Here is a 19,716-nt window from a genome sequence, read left to right as displayed (position 1 = left end):
CTTCTCCAGTCCAGGAGGAAGCTGCGTCTCAGCCTCCAGAGAGCCCCGAGGAGGTGCAACCTTCACTTGAGCAGGAGGCCCAGGCTCAGCCTGCAGAGCATCCTGAGGAGGCGGAACCTCCTCTATTCCCTCAGGAGGCCCAGGCTCAGCCTGCAGAGCGCCCTGAGTATGACTCTGCCCCACTCCAGCAAGAGGCCCCAGCGCAAGTTCCGGGGTCCCCTGGTGAGAATGTACCTCAGTTTCCAGCGAGTGAAGAGGCAGCAGCTCGACCTGGAAGTAACTATCCAGCTCACTCCAAGCTGTCCAGTGTTACACTTAAACCTGTGGATTTGGAACTTATGGTCACTCCAGAGCCTGCTAAGGAAGGCGAGTTTACCGCAGCCCAGCAGGAGCCCCGGCCTCAGCCTCCTGAATATTCTGTGGAGGCAGAACCTTCTCCAACCCCGCAGGATGCCACAGGTCAGCCTCCAGAGCCTCCTGAGGAAGCTGAGCCTTCTCCAGGTGAACAGGGACGACCGGCTCAGCCTTATGAGCCTAATGGGGAAGTTGTACCCTTCTCAACCCAGCAGGAGAGCCCAGCTCAGCCCACAGAGCATCCTGAGGTGGTGAACCCAGCCACCCAGCAGGAGAGCCCAGCTCAGTCTCCAGCAGAGATAGAGCCTTCCGCAACCCAGCAGGAAAGCACAGCTCAGCGTCCACAGTCTCCCGCTGAGGCCGAACCCTCTCCAGCTCATTCTCAAGATCATGTGACAACAGCTTCTCCTCCAGGCCAGGATCAAGCTCAGTCTCTGCAGTGGCCCAGTGTCACTGTTAAACCTGTGGACCTTGCACTCACCATAACTTCAGGGCCCACAAGTGAAGCTGGACCTTCTCCGCCCCAACAGGAGGCCTCATCTCAGTCTGCAGGGTCCCCTGAGCAGTTGGAACCGTTACTGGTCGAGCAGGAGGTTCCGGAACAGCCTCCAGCCCCCTCAGGAAATGGTGAACCTTCTCCAGTCCAGCTTGAGCCCCCAACTCAGCCTCCAGAGACCTCTACAGCTGCCACAGCTCAACATCCAGTACATAATGAGGTGACGTTCTCACCTGCAGGGCCAGGTGAAGCTCAGCATCCAGTGATGCCTAGTACCATAGGCAAACCCCTGGATCTCACAGTTGTCATCACTCCAGAGCCTGCTAAGGAGGCTGAAAGTTCCCCAGAGCAGCAGGAGGGCTCTGCTCATTTTCCCGTTTCCCCCGAGCAGGCTGAAATTTCTCCAGTCCAGTCTAAGCCTCTTTCTCCGTCTCCGGAGCACCCTGGGAAGGTTGAATCTCCCAGGACAACAAGAGGCCACAGCTCAGACTACAGGTCCCCCTGAGGGGGTGGGGCTTTCTTCGGTCCAGGAGGAAGCCCCGTCTCAACCTCCAGAGCCACCTAAGGAGGTTGAGATGACAGTTGGAAGACCAGGACAGAATCACGCTCAGCATTCCAGCTCGCCCAGTGTCACTCATAAAGCTTTGGACCTGGGGCTGACCGAGGCCTGGCTCAGACGCAGCAGCCTGAGGGCACCAGGGAGGCCCGGCTGCAGCAGGGGCGGTGGGGTCTGTCCTCTCCCACCCTCATCTCAGCATCAGGAAAATCTGTTCACTGTAGACTGGAGGGACTAGGGGCTGGAGACGGGGGAGAGCCATGAAAACAGCTCCTTCCTTAAAAGAAAGGGTGGACAAATCACTCCATCGTTACTCTTCGTGTCTAGGGAGACAGAGAGATGGAAAGAGAGACCAGGGTAAGGACTGAGACAAGAATGAAAAATACAGAGAAGCACAGAAGTACAGAGAGTGTAGACAGAAAGGTGCCAAGACAGAAATAGATACAGACACTGGGAGACAGAGAAACACACACCTGGAGGGTGTCTGGATGGAAGGTGCTGGGAGACGGGGTGGGGCTGAGTCAGAACTGATGTGGGGGGATGGTCGTGCAGGAAGCCGAGCCGCTGAGGCCCTGAGGGTTTGGGGTCCTTGGGGAGTCTGGGACAGAAGGGCCTAGAGCCACGGGTTCCCCACCTACCAGTATGGCCTATCCAAGGACGGGGCTGGGGCTGAAGTAGGTGTGCGGAAGTGTATCCAGTCCCCTCCCAAGGCTGCTGGCCTGGGGTCCCTGGAGCTGGGGACAGGTGCCTGCCTTTCCGCGTCCTCCTCCCGAACTGTGCCAGCTGGCCCCGTCCCCCCACCCCAGGCCAGTGTCAGGTTCCAGGCTGTTCCCCGGGGGAACTTTGATCTGGAAAGAATGAGGGTGACCGAGCTGGCGGCTGCCCAGGGCCGAGCCGTGCCACTGAGACCTGGCCTGGGCTGCCCCTGCCACCTTCCCACCTGTGGGGGCACCAGGCAGTCACTCCAGGGCTCAGGAGACACAGGTGGGGTCTCTTCTGCTTTCCTGCCCCCCTGTTCTCTCCACTTCCATTCACTGTTCAGTCACTAGTTCCTGCACTGCTCCATTCGGCGCCCCTCCCTTCACTCACTCATTCAAATGGCTGATGGAGCTGGGGGCTGGGCCAGGGGTCAGAGGGATGAGAGAGGCAGGGCCTTGCCCTCTCAGGAGCCCCAGAGATCACTACTCAAGACAGACAGCAGCTCCACACTGGAGGAGGGAGCCAGGGCAGGAGAGGAGGGATATATTTCAATGGGCATGGTGGGCGGGGAGGGGAGGGGAGGAGTGGTAACAGGCCTCATCAGGGACGGCTTCCTGGAGGAGGTGGCATTTAAACTGGGCTCTGAAGACCTAAAGAAGGGAGTCTGCCAGACAGGATGGCAAGTGGAAGGGATGCTTCAGGCAGTGGGACCAGGGCAGCCACAAAGGCAGAAGTGTGGGAGTTTGTGCATTTTGCCGGAAGGGCCTTGAAATGCACCTTAAGGCATTCGACCCACTGTTGGTGGAGGGGAGTCATGGGTCAGAGGGATAGTTTTGTTAGAGAAAGGAGACTCGGGGGGGCTTGCAGGGGAGGTGGCAGCCTGGTGGTGTGGGTGCTGGTCTCCTCCAGGCTTCCCCAAGGAGGTGCTAGCGCCCGCAGAGACCTCCCGTACCGCTCCAGCCCCAAGGGGGACTCCAGAATGATTCTGAGGAAGCCCAGCTTGTGTGTGGGCTGCAAAAGGCTTTGGAGGGCCCTGGCCCAGGCCAGAGCCCAGCCCCCTGCCTCTGCCCAGCCTCCCCACCCCCACTGCTTACTTGGAGTGACACAGCCTTTTTCTGGGCTGAAAGCAGACACTGCCTGGCCTGCGGGGCCCCTGGGGAAGGCCCAGGGAGCCACAGCCCTGGAGCTCTGCCTCCCCCAGTCCCTATAAATAGCCCAGGGATGGGGAGGGGAGGCGGGCCAGGCAGGGCTGGAGGGGGCAAGCCTCCGGTGGGAAGTTGTGGAGCAGCGGGGGAGAAGGGAGGATGAGTCCAGAATTTAGGCCCAGTTCTGCCGCTGATGATGACTGCTCGCCCCTGGGGGTCTCGGGGTCCTCTGGGCCGGGGCAGCCAGGCTGGCGGAGCGGATTGCACGAGCACGTAGACGCAGGGAGTGTCGTTCTAAGAGGACAGGAGGGGCCAGTGCTCCTTCCTGTGTGGCTTTTCAGAGGCACAAGGGTCAGGATATTAGCTGTGAGGGCCCCAGGCCGGGGCTGTCCTGCCCCAGAGACCACAGTGGCCCAGGACAGGCTGTGGTGGGGTGCTGTTCCCAAGGTGGGGGCAGGGCGCTGGGGTGAGTCAGCGGAGACCTTTCCAGGCCATGGGGCCAGGGCTTAGGAGCTGGGACCTGAGTGGGGAGGGGATCCTAGAAATGGAAACTGTGAGCCCCATGGCCTTATCTGGGCTGGAAGCAGCTGTCTCCACTCCACACCCTCCGCAGCCCCTGCCTTTGCTGGGAGGAGGCAGGCCCCTCCACACGGGGATGTGTGCTGTTTGTTCTCTGGGCGGCCTGAGCCTCAGCAGAGGCCCGTGGGAAATTCCTCCTCCACTAGGACCACGAGGGCCCAACGTTGGTCGGGGGTTGAGAAGGTCTGCTCTCTCTTACCCTCTCTCCGGATCAGGGCCACCCTTAAAACCTTGTATGCAAGTCTCCGCAGAGCGCCCAGGATCCCTACCTTCTAGAGACAGACTTCTAGGTCTGGTTAAAGAGGCAGCCAGAGATGGGGCACCTGACTTGTGCAGTCAGACTCACACGGTGATACACAAACGCTTGATATATGGAAGCATATGGAGACGCTCAACATACACATACAGGCATGCGTGCGTTCTACGCTGACACATGTGCAGCAGGCATGCATTTGCGTGTGTCTAGAACACGTTCAGCACTTATGAGCAAATGCATAAAAGTCCCTCCTATAAACACAGGTGCTTGGAAATGTACCCACACCCCACACGCCACATACACGTGCAGGTCCTGTAGACTCTGCAATGCCCACATCTTCCCTCCGCACTGACACACCCACACTGGGACACGCAAGCATGATACGTGCACAGACACGTCCTCAGATACGTGGGAGAAAGATGAAAATGTGTGTCCAGCTGAGTGTCCCTGGGATGGAGTTTAAAGGAGGGTTTGGTAGAGGGGAATTGGAGTGACCCAGGGGGCAGGGGTCTCTTCCGTCCCCCCACGCAGGGGCCTCAGGGTTCCAGGATTCAGGAGAGTTCAGGCAGGCAGAGCTCTGGGGCAGAGGGCAGAGCCCCATGTGTCCCTCTCCTAGTCCTGGCCGGAGATGAGGCCTGGGGCCTCCACGACTGGCCCCCCGGGCTCCTGCGCAGCCTCCACCACACTCCCACCTCCTTGCTTAGCATTCCCCTTGGCTCCCGAACCCAGCAACCTGGCAGGAAAAGATAAACGTAAGCCTTGCATCCACACCCATATGGATCTCATAACAAGGCAACAGTTTCCAGGGCAGAGGCTGGATTTCAGATTGGAGAGGAGGGGTGGGAGATCCTTTGTTTGCCGAGGGGTCCGGCCCTGGAGTGCATTGCTCCACTGGGTCCTTGTTAGTCTACTCCCTTTGGGTGCCTGCAGCTGGGAACCCTGGGGAGTGGGGAATGACTGGCTTCACACACCTTCCCAATTATGAGAACTCCCAGGCCCATCAGCCACCCAGCAAGCTGAGGGCTGCAGGCAGGCAGGGCCCATCAGGGCCTGGCAGATAATGGGTCTGGCCTGGCCCCTGACCTTCCAACCTGAGCCCATCCTGGCAGAGGGGCTTGGAGGGGTGAAGTGACCAGTGAGGTTGGCAGCTGCCTTTGACTCAGTGCAAAGGCTGTGACCTTCGAGACAGGGTTGTGCAGTACCTGTGAGCCCCCTGTGGCTCATCGTGGCCGCTAACGCACCCTCTCCGTCACCCATCTCAGTCCATCCTGGAGGTTCGACTGGCTCCCAAGTGAGTCCCCTTTTTCGAGGTATCCCATCACCCCATGTTCACAGAGCACTTTCTAAAGCCAGTTGTCTCTCCAGGTGTGGGGGTGGATGAACAGCTGAGACAGACAGCCCCAGCTCTCTGAGGATGGGGTCCAACACATGCACGCAAGTGTGTATATGCACCTCACCCACGCCCGGGGACTCGGGTGCAGAAGGTGGAGGAGTGGGCCTGACAAGTGGGCCCAGGAATGCAGTGGCCTGCACCATCCCACTTCTTATGGCCTTTCCCCGCCCTGTAAGCCTTGTGTGCCTTCTCGGGACCTGAGGAGTCTGGGGAGGGGGTGGGACCTTCAGGCCTGAGGGCTGGAGGCTGTTGGGTATATGGAGAGGGGCTGGGCTGGCGATGGAGAAGCGGCAGTCATCGGTATGGAGGTGGGGGTGGGTGACACCACCCAGAAAGAGTCTGCGGGTGAAAGGGGTCAGGCCCAGATCAGAGCCCTGGGGACCACGGTTAAAGGGTGAGGGAAAGAACAGCCACTCAGGAAGGTCCATGGGGAGGAGAAGCTGAGGGGGTGGGAGGGCAGTCAGGACAGGCAGGAGGAGGGATGGTCCTCAGGGGGCAGTGCCGGAGGGCCTGGAGGGGGTTCTGAAGAGTTCTGAGGAGCAGTTCCAGGGAACAGGAGCCTCCAGGCAAATGGGAGCAGGAGGAGCTGCCCAGACTTGGCTGGATTTGACTGCTGCCCCCAGAGGGGTGCTGGGACTAGAGGAAGGGCCCTGGGTTTTGCACGTGTCGTTGTGGACCTTACTTGTGGCCTCGGGCCTGTCCGTGTCCCTCCCGGGGCCTCCGTTCCCCCATCTCATCTCCTGGCTTCATGGTTTGGGCTTGGCAAGGATTTGACTGCGTGAGGTGACGGCAGGGGACTCAGGAAGCCTTGTCCCACATCCTACTTCCAGCCCAGCAGCACAGCAGATCAAGGGACCAGCGGGCGGTGGACAGGTCACAGCCAGGGGAAGGGAAGCTGGAAGGGTGGGTGTCAGGGCCCCTGGGACTCAGTGGGAGGTCGGCCTCGCTAGCCCGCTGACATCAGGGCTGGTGAATGTGGAGGGAGTTCAGCAGGGTCCATCAGCCCTCACCTCCTCCACAGTCTGTTACCCGGCAGGAGCTGGGGGAGGTTTGGAGGAGGGGCCTTGAGGGGATGGCTGAGAGGAACCCCTGGGGCCTGGGGCAAGCTGCAGCCTCCCCCCAGGTGGCGTGGAGCCAGCTCTTGGGTAGCACTGGTGGTCGATCACCCCCTCCCCACCTCAGCATCACCCCCTCCGCCCTCACTCCTGCTCTCCCTGCCCCTCTGCCCCTCTTCCTCCCACTCCTGGTTCATCTCTCCTCTCCTAGGCTCATCTCCAGCTATTGACTCAGCGGTCTGACTGTCAGCAGTCAGAGAAGCCAAGGGGGATGGTATGTTTCTGGTACTGTCTGCCCAAAACCCACTGCAAGCCCCATCTCTGCCCTTGCCAGTCACAGATGGAGCCCTGCCCAGCCCCTCCCAGATGTCGTCATGGTACATCAGGAGAGACCAGGTAACCTGCCTGAGTTGGGAGAATGTGGGTGGATCCTCGGCAGCTAGTCCCTAGAATCTATCAACCGTTAGGGTTCCCAGCCTAGAGACCCAGCCAGGCTTCTTTCTCCGGGAAGCTGGGAGAGAAGGCCAGACACCTGCCTGCCCCCACTCCCCTCTATGCTGCCGGACCAGGCACAGGCCCAGGTTCACATCGGCTATGGGGACAGGGACCAGGCTGTTCAGTCCCTCCCAAACTTCCCCACCTGGTCATTCCTCAGGTCCTGCGAAGGAAGTGGCTGGGCTTTCCTGGCAGAGACCAGGGTCTCTAAACTCCAGGCTCCCATGCTCAGACCTGGAGGGGCTGAGTGCTACTTGGGGCAGAAGCTGTAGCAGAAGCCTCTCTCCTAGTCTCTATCAAAGATTCCACCCAGAGAAAGAATGCAGGGAGCAGTCTGGCTCACCCTGTGCTGAGAGCAACTTACAAAACACAAACACACACACACACACACACACACACACACACACACACACACACACACACACACACACACACACACACACACACACACACACCATGCACGCCTTTTGGCATTTGACTTTCTCATAAAATAATTGCTGGAAGGCTCCTTGGATTAGGTAACCCAGTGTTCCTGTCCCTGTGGAGGAGTGAGAGAGGGGGGATTGGCGTTCAGCATCTGTTACGCTGATCCAGCTCCTTTGGGGCAGAGCAGGCCAGTCCAGGAGGTCTGTGGCTGCAAACATCTTCGGAAGCCCAGTGTGACAGAAACAAGTCTTTCAGGCCTCTCGTTCCCCTGCCACCTGGCTGTGCCTGCCCAGCCACTAGCCCTCTTTCAAGTGGGCCAGGCCTAGGAAGGAGAAGGCTAATCAGGAGAGGCTTTTTGCACAAAGAAGGAGGAGATGCTCCCATTTTTTATTTTAAAGCAATTTTACTATGTACATGAGATCAGACAGCACCTTTGCCCATCGTTCTGTCATTCCGAAGCAAAAGCTATTTTCATTCCTCCCTTTCTCGTGATGTTTGGAGGTTGGGGGTTATGGAAGGGAGGAATATCTGGGTTCCAGCATGAAAGGGGTGTTGAGAGGGAATCGAGGTGGGAGCCCTGGCCTGTAACCACAGGCCAGGGACTGAGACTTGATGGAGGGAGAGAGGTGATTAGTCCCATGGTCTCTGACCCAAGAATTTGGAGATTCGGTCCTAAGCACACCTTCTCTTCTCTGTTTGACCTCAGTCACTTGTGGATGCCCCAACAGGGGCCACTCAGTGAGCTCAGAGCCCCGTGACCACTGGCAGGAAGGACACAGGAATCTTGTTACACAGAGTGGGGCTGGGAGGGGAGAGTGCATAATTGCAGAGACAAGGAGGGACCTCACCACCTGTCTCCCTCTCCCTTAGGTGCAAGAAATTCCAGGCCAAGATGCCACACGTAAGTATGTGCTTGTGAGGGCCGTGTCCACGGCTTAGAGCGGGCAGTCATGTGCACAGGGTGACAGTTCTGGGGGTTACTGCTGCCGCTCTCAGGTCCCCCAGAGCAGTGGGGGATCCCTACCCCCAGTAGTACCTGGGCCCTGAGTGTGAGAGCCCCGTGGGAACGCATAACCCACGTCCGCTGTCTCCTAAATCAAGTCCACTTGGGGGTCGAGGCCTTCCTCTGACGGCCCGCAGTCCCTCCCACATGTCGCACACTGCTTCTCCAGGGTCAAGGGGGTCTCCGCCTTGGCACTCCCCCTGAGCTCCGCACCGACGGAGACGAGAGGCTGGGCGAGCTCTTCTCCAGCGTCACTGGCGGCTCTCCCCCTCGCCGCATTGCGTGGGTCACAGGGGCTGGGGTTGGGGGTGACCCCGAGCCGCCAGGCCCCGCCCACAGGCACCGCCCCCAAGCGGCGCCCATTCCCGGGGCTCGCCGGGCTCGCCCCGCCCTCTGCCCGCCCCTCCCACCGCCCCTCAGTTGAACCCAGGCTGGAGTCCTCCTGGGTGGTTCTGTGGCCCCTGTTAATGCCATGGCTGAAACCCCCGACCCCTGCTGGTCACCTGTTTCAGGTCCGGGTGATGGGCCCCCCGAAGCCGCCCAAACCATCCCAACACCAGAGCCCCACAAGCCTCGCCCTGTGAGCCTCTCCTTGCGGCAGCCTCATCAGCCAGTCACGGCCGTCACACGAGTCTCCGAGAAGTTCTCTGGGGAGACCTCAGCCACAGCTCTCTCGCCCACGTCTGCTGCCATCCTGGGGGGCCTCAGCTCAAGCCCCAGCGCGGCCACCACATCCTGGACTCCCAGTCCCAGTGGTAGGAGCAGGAGACCATGACCTCAAAATGTGAAGGAGGGCAGGGGCTGGGGGTGGTTTGCAAGAGACTCAGAAATCCTGGGGCCGGGCCCTACCCGCTCTGCCTGTCACTGCCACCCCCGTCCCCAGCTCGCCTGCTCCATCAGATGGGGCCCATCTTTCCCGGCTCCTCTCCCAGAGCTGCTGTGAAGTAGCCTCATCCTGCTGGGTATGACCATGGCTTTTACTGCAGATCAAGGCTGTGGTTAGAAGGTGGCCGCCTACCCTGCACACTTTGTGTGTAACAGACCTGGCGTGGTCCCCCTGGGGCTGTCTTGGACCTGTGATCAGGCCCCAGTGGTGTGCCCTTGGGTCGGGCTGTGTGGATTTCCAGAATGAGGGCTTGGTAACATGGTGTTTACTGGATATGTAGCACAGGAGGTCCTGGGCTCTGTGCTCTCAAATGCAGTGAGGAGTACTTTAAAGGACCTCTTTTATGTCATTGCTCTATGTTCCAACATCCTTTCTCCTCAACTGTTGGCCCAGGCAGGGTCAGCTTAGCCCAGAGGTCCTGTCAGTGCCCAGAGTGATGCTGGGTGAATAGCTCAGGGCGGGGTCAAAGGATGGGAGGCAGGCAGTGGTGGCCCTCCCCAAGGCCAGGGTTTGTTATTTCTCTCCCTCCCTTTGTCCCGCAGAGAAGAACTCTTCCCTCCCACGGTCTTTGTCCAGCTCTGGCTATGGGGGGGTGACGGCCAGCAGGAACGATAACAGGCGAGTCAGGGCCCCTGTTCCCGGTGGCAGGGTCGTCACTCCCCAGGAAGTGTCTGGGCTTGGCCTTGGACCCAGGCTACCCAGGCCCCTGCACGGAGCTCCCAGTGCCAACCCCAGGAGGAGGCACCTTCCTTGGCTTGGTGCCTCTGGATAACTAAGGCAGCAGTGTCGCTGAGTGGGGTTTGAGAGGAGAAATGAGGCAGCGAAGCTTGGTAGAGAGTTTTGTTTGGAACAATACGGCGGAGGGCTGGTATCTTTAAGGATCCTTCAAAGCAAGTCTGTCCAAAGATTGGAGAGAGTTTCTCAGTCCCCACAGGATGGATCTTCAGCCATCCTGGCTAGGCTCCCTCTGAGCTGGGGGCTTCCTGCTTGTGGACTGAGGAGTTACCTGGAGAGGCCCTTACCCTGGGGGAGGCCTGTGAGGGGGTTCCCTGTGTTACAGGCTGCCTCCTGGCCTCTGGTTGTCCCCATGCGCTGCCCCCAGGCCCTCTGAACTGTGATCGGAGCTGGGTGTTGGGTGGGGTCTGGCTTGGCTTTTTTCTCCCCCTCTTAATAATAAAAGGAGAATTGTGACTTTCTGACAAACTGTTTTAGGGGGGAAACAGAGGAGATCTTATTTAGTGGTGGCGAGGAGGGGGCCTGATCCTGGTGGGGCTGGTTCTGGGTGCTTGTCCTGCCAGGAGGCCGCCCCTGCCCACCCCAGGCATTGACACCTGCCGAGGGGCGATTATGCCCAGAGAGGGGGCCCACTGCTGGCCAGGCCGGCCTCAGACAGCAGCTCAGTTCCAAAAACCTGTGGAACCGGTGGGGGCTGGAACAGGGGTGCTTCCTCTCTGCCTATAGCCCAGCCGCTGCCTCATTTCACATTCAGTGGGGTGGAGGCCCGGGGCCTGTGCGAGCTAGTGATGGCCAGATCTGTGCTCTTGACTCAGTGGTCTCTCCTCAGCCCACCTCGGGTGACGCCACCCCAGTCGTCCCCCTCCCCGCAGCCGCCAGCCACGACTCAGGCCCATCGGCAGGGGGAGCGTCGCCGGGAGCTGGTGCAGTCACAGACGCTGCCCCGCACCTCGGGGGCACAGGCCCGGAAGGCATTGTTTGAGAAATGGGAGCAGGACACAGAAGCCAGCAAGTATGGATGCTCTTAGCACCCTCCCAGATCAGTCAGGGCCCCCAAAGGAAGCCTGAGCCCACACTGGGGTCAGGCAGGCAGGCAGAGCAAAGCTGGCCCTGTCCTGTTCCCCCGAGGGCAGTTCCCCAAGATGTGACCTCTCAGGCAAGACATAGGTCAGGGCTGGCTACAGGGCCGGCTGAGGGGCAGGTGGCTCCAGTTCTGGGGAGGGAGGCTGTGATGAGACCCCAGCCCCTCTCCCACATTCCCAGAGGGATCTCTAGGCACCCTCACACCCACATCCCTCATCCAACTGAAGAGGTTGGTTTCCAGGCATGACTGGGGAGACCAGAGGGCAGTCACTGGGATTCCCAGCAGAAGCTGGAGGTGACACAGTGAGACCCCAGTACCACTGGCTCCCTGTCACACTACACCACCCGCCCCATTAGAAACGGCCACCTTTGCATGTTTATCCAGCCCTCCTGTCAGTGAGTGGTATTGACTTCTGTTACATTTAGGATTGGCCCAGGCCTATGAGACAATGACCCACCCCCCGTAGTGGCTCCCAAGGCTCTGACTCTGGTGAGGGGGACAGACCCAGGAAGTGTCCCACTGACCCAGACAACCTGATCTTGGCCGATAAAGAGTGTCTTTGGGGCCTAGAATAGGAAACCATGAGGGAGGGTGGCCTCGGAAGGAGCTCAGAGGAGGGGTGGGATGGAGGCAAGGAGGGTTTTCCAAGCAGAGGGCAGGGGCATGGGCCATGTGGGGTCAGGTCCTCTGCCGCAGGATCGCCAGTGTGGGAAGTACACAGGGGGCCTGGAGGCTGGAAGGGGGCTGGTCCTGCCGGACCCCATCACTGGACGCAGTGCAGCTGGGACACGGGGCACACGCCTGGACGTGGGCGTGGGGCTGGGAGGTTGCCTGCCGACAGAGCATCTCCCTGGGTGAGCAGAGCTGGTGAGGCACATTCCCGGAGCAGATGGCAGCTGAGAGGCAGCCCCCTGGCCCCCAGCCCCCAGCAGGCCTGCCCTCTCTCCACAGGGGGAAGGGCGAGACCCGGGCAAAGCTGAAGCGCTCACAGAGCTTCGGAGTGGCCAGCGCCAGCAGCATCAAGCAGATTCTGCTCGAGTGGTGTCGCAGCAAGACCATCGGCTACCAGGTGAGGCAGGCTGGCCCGGCTGTTGGGCCCCTCCAGAGGCCGCAGTGGACATCACCCACCTACCCTGCTCTTGTTCCCTGAGCCAGTATGGATGCTAAAATTTTCAGAAAGCTGATTATAACAACAGAGCCATTCCTCTTTGGCCAATCTTGGAATCAATTCCATTTAAAAACCATTATGTGCTTAACGCTGGGAGTAAGATGAAGTGCCTTCTCCATGGAGTTTAGTGGCCAGAGGGTGTGCCAGACAATTAAAAATGACTAAAATCAGAGAGATGATTATAAGGGCTGTGAAGGAAGTAAAGTGGGTGCTATCTGCAGTATTTCAAGAAAATTATTTAACATGCTGACTTTATTTTTTGAGAGGGAAGAGGTAATCACATTTTTTTTTATTTATTTACATATATACTATATCTTAAAAATATATTTTTATTGAAGTATAGTCAGTTTACACTGTTGTGTCAATTTCTGGTGTACAGCACAATACACAGTCATATAGGAACATACATAGATTTGTTTTCTTATTTTTTAACCATAAGTTACTAGAAGATACTGAATATCGTTCCCTGTGCTATACAGTATAAACTTGTTTGTCTATTTTATTTATAGTGTTAGTATCTGCAAGTCTCCAATGCCCAGTTTATCCCTTCCCACCCCTTTCCCCACTATTTTTAATGGAGGTACTGGGATTGAATCCAGGACCTTGTGCGTGCTAGGTACACACTAACCACAGAGCTATACCTCCCCCCAACATGCTGACTTTAACATTCTAGGTGTCTTCTCTGTGTGTGCACACAGGGTAGACCTCTGAAAAGGGGCATTGTAATTGCTTCTAGACTAATGGCTGTGCTGAGACAAGGTGAGATGGGCAAATTTTCCCATGCCGAGGTAAAGAGCTGTTCACTTGGTTTCCAACAGTTTTTCTCAGAGTGAATTGCTCACCTACTCCAAAACCCTTCCTACAGAAATTTTAGAGTCATCACTGATTCAGTGGTAACCCCTAATAATAGAGTGGTGAATTTTATAATCAGACATGGATGCTGAGAGTTCAGAGGACATGGCAACATTTTAAAATATCTAACTGTAAGGTGTATTCCCCTCCCGCCGCCCTGACTGGTGCTCATTTTGTAGGTCAGCTACTTTTCTTGGAAGCAGTGTGGCCAAGGGGAGGAAGAATGTCTCTCAGATGTCAGCTTTGAGGAGGAGGAGTTCAGATGCCCAGAACTGGGCTAGCACTTCTGAATCTTCCTGAAGGCCGGGCCCTGTGACTTCCTTGGGAAGCTCTGCACCACCTCACCCCCACCCCTGCGCTGCTGGAGCCTGGGGCCACTCTGGTCTGCAGCCCAAATCCTGCCTCGTTGTGCTGGGGGGCCAGGCTGGGGTTGGAGAGAGGGCCTGGCAGGACGTAAGTGTCACCTTTGCTGGGAGAAGAATGGCTTGGACCCTGGGAAAAAGCCTGACTGTGGTTGCATCTTCACTCTGACCTAATAAATGAGGTGCCACTACAGGGTGGGACATGAGGCAGGGGAGGGGCGCACGTGTAGCCAAGCTGCCATTTCGCTTCGGTGTCTGTTCAGTGTGCCTGGCCAGTTTCCTACTAGCCTGTGTCACTGTGCCCGAATCGTCTTTGTGTTATGTTTCCCCAGTATTTTTGGCTGCTGCAGCTCTTTGCTTGGCAACCACTCTGGCTGCTGGTCCAGGGATGGCCCCTGAGGTGGTCCCTGGGCTCTGTCCAGCAGACCCCCAACTCACAATCAGGGGAGTTTAATTCTTTCACACAGGAGTCAGCTGAGACTACTTCTGTACACGGATGTGGAGTCAAATGGAGAGCTGCCTGCAGGGCCATACGAAGATGTTGCTGTTCCACGTCAAGGTGAGAATGACAGGATAACCCAGCATCAAAAGCTCCCAGAGGAGGTTCCAGTGCTAGGCTGGGATCAGAATCAGGCCCCAGCTCTGTCTCGACCTAAAGGTAATAAGATCAAAGCTGTAGATATAGATCTACCTTTGGATCTTCTGGGAAGCCCAGATCAGCCTCCAGAGCCCCCTGAGGAGGCTGAAATGTCCTCATCCCTGCAGGAGGCCCAGGCTCAGCGTCCAGAGCCCACTCAGGAGGTTGAGTCTCCACCCCAGCAAGAGGGTCCTGCTCAAAATCCACAGACCCCTGGGAAGGTTGAATCTTTTCCGCCCCAGGCAGAGGCCCAGGCTCAGCGTCCAGAGGCCACTGAAGAGACAGAACCAGCTCCACTTCAGCAGGGGGCTCTGTCTCAGCCTTCAGAGGGCCCTGAGGAAGTAGGCGCTGCAGTCCCTTGGGGGGAGGGAGGGCTTCAGGAGCTTTTAGCTGAACAATTAAGGCCTCATGGTCCCAATGAGAATGAAGCTCAGCAGTCAGACCTGCACAGTGTCAGTGTTAACCCTGTGGATCTGGCACTTACTATAAATCCAGAGGTCACTAATGTGGTTGAAACTTCTCCAGTTCTGCAGGAGGCCCCCTATCAGCCTCCAGAGAGCCCTGAGGAGGTGGAACCTTCTCCAGTCCAGGAGGAAGCTGCGTCTCAGCCTCCAGAGAGCCCCGAGGAGGTGCAACCTTCACTTGAGCAGGAGGCCCAGGCTCAGCCTGCAGAGCATCCTGAGGAGGCGGAACCTCCTCCATTCCCTCAGGAGGCCCAGGCTCAGCCTGCAGAGCGCCCTGAGTATGACTCTGCCCCACTCCAGCAAGAGGCCCCAGCGCAAGTTCCGGGGTCCCCTGGTGAGAATGTACCTCAGTTTCCAGCGAGTGAAGAGGCAGCAGCTCAACCTGGAAGTAACTATCCAGCTCACTCCAAGCTGTCCAGTGTTACACTTAAACCTGTGGATTTGGAACTTATGGTCACTCCAGAGCCTGCTAAGGAAGGCGAGTTTACCGCAGCCCAGCAGGAGCCCCGGCCTCAGCCTCCTGAATATTCTGTGGAGGCAGAACCTTCTCCAACCCCGCAGGATGCCACAGGTCAGCCTCCAGAGCCTCCTGAGGAAGCTGAGCCTTCTCCAGGTGAACAGGGACGACCGGCTCAGCCTTATGAGCCTAATGGGGAAGTTGTACCCTTCTCAACCCAGCAGGAGAGCCCAGCTCAGCCCACAGAGCATCCTGAGGTGGTGAACCCAGCCACCCAGCAGGAGAGCCCAGCTCAGTCTCCAGCAGAGATAGAGCCTTCCGCAACCCAGCAGGAAAGCACAGCTCAGCGTCCACAGTCTCCCGCTGAGGCCGAACCCTCTCCAGCTCATTCTCAAGATCATGTGACAACAGCTTCTCCTCCAGGCCAGGATCAAGCTCAGTCTCTGCAGTGGCCCAGTGTCACTGTTAAACCTGTGGACCTTGCACTCACCATAACTTCAGGGCCCACAAGTGAAGCTGGACCTTCTCCGCCCCAACAGGAGGCCTCATCTCAGTCTGCAGGGTCCCCTGAGCAGTTGGAACCGTTACTGGTCGAGCAGGAGGTTCCGGAACAGCCTCCAGCCCCCTCAGGAAATGGTGAACCTTCTCCAGTCCAGCTTGAGCCCCCAACTCAGCCTCCAGAGACCTCTACAGCTGCCACAGCTCAACATCCAGTACATAATGAGGTGACGTTCTCACCTGCAGGGCCAGGTGAAGCTCAGCATCCAGTGATGCCTAGTACCATAGGCAAACCCCTGGATCTCACAGTTGTCATCACTCCAGAGCCTGCTAAGGAGGCTGAAAGTTCCCCAGAGCAGCAGGAGGGCTCTGCTCATTTTCCCGTTTCCCCCGAGCAGGCTGAAATTTCTCCAGTCCAGTCTAAGCCTCTTTCTCCGTCTCCGGAGCACCCTGGGAAGGTTGAATCTCCCAGGACAACAAGAGGCCACAGCTCAGACTACAGGTCCCCCTGAGGGGGTGGGGCTTTCTTCGGTCCAGGAGGAAGCCCCGTCTCAACCTCCAGAGCCACCTAAGGAGGTTGAGATGACAGTTGGAAGACCAGGACAGAATCACGCTCAGCATTCCAGCTCGCCCAGTGTCACTCATAAAGCTTTGGACCTGGGGCTGACCGAGGCCTGGCTCAGACGCAGCAGCCTGAGGGCACCAGGGAGGCCCGGCTGCAGCAGGGGCGGTGGGGTCTGTCCTCTCCCACCCTCATCTCAGCATCAGGAAAATCTGTTCACTGTAGACTGGAGGGACTAGGGGCTGGAGACGGGGGAGAGCCATGAAAACAGCTCCTTCCTTAAAAGAAAGGGTGGACAAATCACTCCATCGTTACTCTTCGTGTCTAGGGAGACAGAGAGATGGAAAGAGAGACCAGGGTAAGGACTGAGACAAGAATGAAAAATACAGAGAAGCACAGAAGTACAGAGAGTGTAGACAGAAAGGTGCCAAGACAGAAATAGATACAGACACTGGGAGACAGAGAAACACACACCTGGAGGGTGTCTGGATGGAAGGTGCTGGGAGACGGGGTGGGGCTGAGTCAGAACTGATGTGGGGGGATGGTCGTGCAGGAAGCCGAGCCGCTGAGGCCCTGAGGGTTTGGGGTCCTTGGGGAGTCTGGGACAGAAGGGCCTAGAGCCACGGGTTCCCCACCTACCAGTATGGCCTATCCAAGGACGGGGCTGGGGCTGAAGTAGGTGTGCGGAAGTGTATCCAGTCCCCTCCCAAGGCTGCTGGCCTGGGGTCCCTGGAGCTGGGGACAGGTGCCTGCCTTTCCGCGTCCTCCTCCCGAACTGTGCCAGCTGGCCCCGTCCCCCCACCCCAGGCCAGTGTCAGGTTCCAGGCTGTTCCCCGGGGGAACTTTGATCTGGAAAGAATGAGGGTGACCGAGCTGGCGGCTGCCCAGGGCCGAGCCGTGCCACTGAGACCTGGCCTGGGCTGCCCCTGCCACCTTCCCACCTGTGGGGGCACCAGGCAGTCACTCCAGGGCTCAGGAGACACAGGTGGGGTCTCTTCTGCTTTCCTGCCCCCCTGTTCTCTCCACTTCCATTCACTGTTCAGTCACTAGTTCCTGCACTGCTCCATTCGGCGCCCCTCCCTTCACTCACTCATTCAAATGGCTGATGGAGCTGGGGGCTGGGCCAGGGGTCAGAGGGATGAGAGAGGCAGGGCCTTGCCCTCTCAGGAGCCCCAGAGATCACTACTCAAGACAGACAGCAGCTCCACACTGGAGGAGGGAGCCAGGGCAGGAGAGGAGGGATATATTTCAATGGGCATGGTGGGCGGGGAGGGGAGGGGAGGAGTGGTAACAGGCCTCATCAGGGACGGCTTCCTGGAGGAGGTGGCATTTAAACTGGGCTCTGAAGACCTAAAGAAGGGAGTCTGCCAGACAGGATGGCAAGTGGAAGGGATGCTTCAGGCAGTGGGACCAGGGCAGCCACAAAGGCAGAAGTGTGGGAGTTTGTGCATTTTGCCGGAAGGGCCTTGAAATGCACCTTAAGGCATTCGACCCACTGTTGGTGGAGGGGAGTCATGGGTCAGAGGGATAGTTTTGTTAGAGAAAGGAGACTCGGGGGGGCTTGCAGGGGAGGTGGCAGCCTGGTGGTGTGGGTGCTGGTCTCCTCCAGGCTTCCCCAAGGAGGTGCTAGCGCCCGCAGAGACCTCCCGTACCGCTCCAGCCCCAAGGGGGACTCCAGAATGATTCTGAGGAAGCCCAGCTTGTGTGTGGGCTGCAAAAGGCTTTGGAGGGCCCTGGCCCAGGCCAGAGCCCAGCCCCCTGCCTCTGCCCAGCCTCCCCACCCCCACTGCTTACTTGGAGTGACACAGCCTTTTTCTGGGCTGAAAGCAGACACTGCCTGGCCTGCGGGGCCCCTGGGGAAGGCCCAGGGAGCCACAGCCCTGGAGCTCTGCCTCCCCCAGTCCCTATAAATAGCCCAGGGATGGGGAGGGGAGGCGGGCCAGGCAGGGCTGGAGGGGGCAAGCCTCCGGTGGGAAGTTGTGGAGCAGCGGGGGAGAAGGGAGGATGAGTCCAGAATTTAGGCCCAGTTCTGCCGCTGATGATGACTGCTCGCCCCTGGGGGTCTCGGGGTCCTCTGGGCCGGGGCAGCCAGGCTGGCGGAGCGGATTGCACGAGCACGTAGACGCAGGGAGTGTCGTTCTAAGAGGACAGGAGGGGCCAGTGCTCCTTCCTGTGTGGCTTTTCAGAGGCACAAGGGTCAGGATATTAGCTGTGAGGGCCCCAGGCCGGGGCTGTCCTGCCCCAGAGACCACAGTGGCCCAGGACAGGCTGTGGTGGGGTGCTGTTCCCAAGGTGGGGGCAGGGCGCTGGGGTGAGTCAGCGGAGACCTTTCCAGGCCATGGGGCCAGGGCTTAGGAGCTGGGACCTGAGTGGGGAGGGGATCCTAGAAATGGAAACTGTGAGCCCCATGGCCTTATCTGGGCTGGAAGCAGCTGTCTCCACTCCACACCCTCCGCAGCCCCTGCCTTTGCTGGGAGGAGGCAGGCCCCTCCACACGGGGATGTGTGCTGTTTGTTCTCTGGGCGGCCTGAGCCTCAGCAGAGGCCCGTGGGAAATTCCTCCTCCACTAGGACCACGAGGGCCCAACGTTGGTCGGGGGTTGAGAAGGTCTGCTCTCTCTTACCCTCTCTCCGGATCAGGGCCACCCTTAAAACCTTGTATGCAAGTCTCCGCAGAGCGCCCAGGATCCCTACCTTCTAGAGACAGACTTCTAGGTCGGGTTAAAGAGGCAGCCAGAGATGGGGCACCTGACTTGTGCAGTCAGACTCACACGGTGATACACAAACGCTTGATATATGGAAGCATATGGAGACGCTCAACATACACATACAGGCATGCGTGCGTTCTACGCTGACACATGTGCAGCAGGCATGCATTTGCGTGTGTCTAGAACACGTTCAGCACTTATGAGCAAATGCATAAAAGTCCCTCCTATAAACACAGGTGCTTGGAAATGTACCCACACCCCACACGCCACATACACGTGCAGGTCCTGTAGACTCTGCAATGCCCACATCTTCCCTCCGCACTGACACACCCACACTGGGACACGCAAGCATGATACGTGCACAGACACGTCCTCAGATACGTGGGAGAAAGATGAAAATGTGTGTCCAGCTGAGTGTCCCTGGGATGGAGTTTAAAGGAGGGTTTGGTAGAGGGGAATTGGAGTGACCCAGGGGGCAGGGGTCTCTTCCGTCCCCCCACGCAGGGGCCTCAGGGTTCCAGGATTCAGGAGAGTTCAGGCAGGCAGAGCTCTGGGGCAGAGGGCAGAGCCCCATGTGTCCCTCTCCTAGTCCTGGCCGGAGATGAGGCCTGGGGCCTCCACGACTGGCCCCCCGGGCTCCTGCGCAGCCTCCACCACACTCCCACCTCCTTGCTTAGCATTCCCCTTGGCTCCCGAACCCAGCAACCTGGCAGGAAAAGATAAACGTAAGCCTTGCATCCACACCCATATGGATCTCATAACAAGGCAACAGTTTCCAGGGCAGAGGCTGGATTTCAGATTGGAGAGGAGGGGTGGGAGATCCTTTGTTTGCCGAGGGGTCCGGCCC

General features: G+C 58.4%; 3 protein-coding genes across 3 annotated transcripts in view; 2 read left to right on the top strand and 1 right to left on the bottom strand.

Annotated features, from left to right (window-relative positions):
• Positions 1-19,716, bottom strand: part of LOC116157877 (uncharacterized) — a 696,771-nt gene that overhangs the window by 583,353 nt on the left and 93,702 nt on the right. The window lies entirely within an intron of this gene.
• Positions 147-6,853, top strand: LOC135323200 (leucine-rich repeat-containing protein 37A-like). The gene is made up of 2 exons (XM_064495057.1): positions 147-1,763; positions 6,745-6,853. The coding sequence occupies exon 1, from the start codon at positions 339-341 to the stop codon at positions 1,353-1,355; it is 1,017 nt and encodes a 338-aa protein (XP_064351127.1). The 5' UTR covers positions 147-338; the 3' UTR covers positions 1,356-1,763; positions 6,745-6,853.
• Positions 5,758-18,065, top strand: LOC135318452 (leucine-rich repeat-containing protein 37A3-like). Its single transcript, XM_064494913.1, has 10 exons — positions 5,758-5,778; positions 7,103-7,188; positions 8,325-8,355; positions 8,627-8,783; positions 8,970-9,212; positions 10,805-11,090; positions 12,114-12,231; positions 13,499-13,635; positions 14,012-14,103; positions 14,707-18,065. The coding sequence occupies exons 1-10, from the start codon at positions 5,758-5,760 to the stop codon at positions 16,110-16,112; spliced, it is 2,577 nt and encodes an 858-aa protein (XP_064350983.1). The 3' UTR covers positions 16,113-18,065.

Source organism: Camelus dromedarius, chromosome 16 (assembly GCF_036321535.1).
Source record: "Camelus dromedarius isolate mCamDro1 chromosome 16, mCamDro1.pat, whole genome shotgun sequence".
In the NCBI taxonomy this organism is placed as follows: domain Eukaryota; kingdom Metazoa; phylum Chordata; class Mammalia; order Artiodactyla; family Camelidae; genus Camelus; species Camelus dromedarius.
This window is presented reverse-complemented; position numbering and strand designations above follow the sequence as displayed.

Excerpts from the sequence above, each read along its gene's own strand:
- LOC135318452 (XM_064494913.1), top strand. The coding sequence starts at position 5,758 with ATGGAGAAGCGGCAGTCATCG. Across the intron at positions 5,779-7,102 it reads TGGAGAAGCGGCAGTCATCG|GCACAGGCCCAGGTTCACAT; the intron begins GTATGGAGGTGG and ends CTGCCGGACCAG. Across the intron at positions 13,636-14,011 it reads GAGAGAGGGCCTGGCAGGAC|GAGTCAGCTGAGACTACTTC; the intron begins GTAAGTGTCACC and ends TCTTTCACACAG.
- LOC135323200 (XM_064495057.1), top strand. The coding sequence starts at position 339 with ATGGTCACTCCAGAGCCTGCTAAGGAAGGCGAGTTTACCGCAGCCCAG.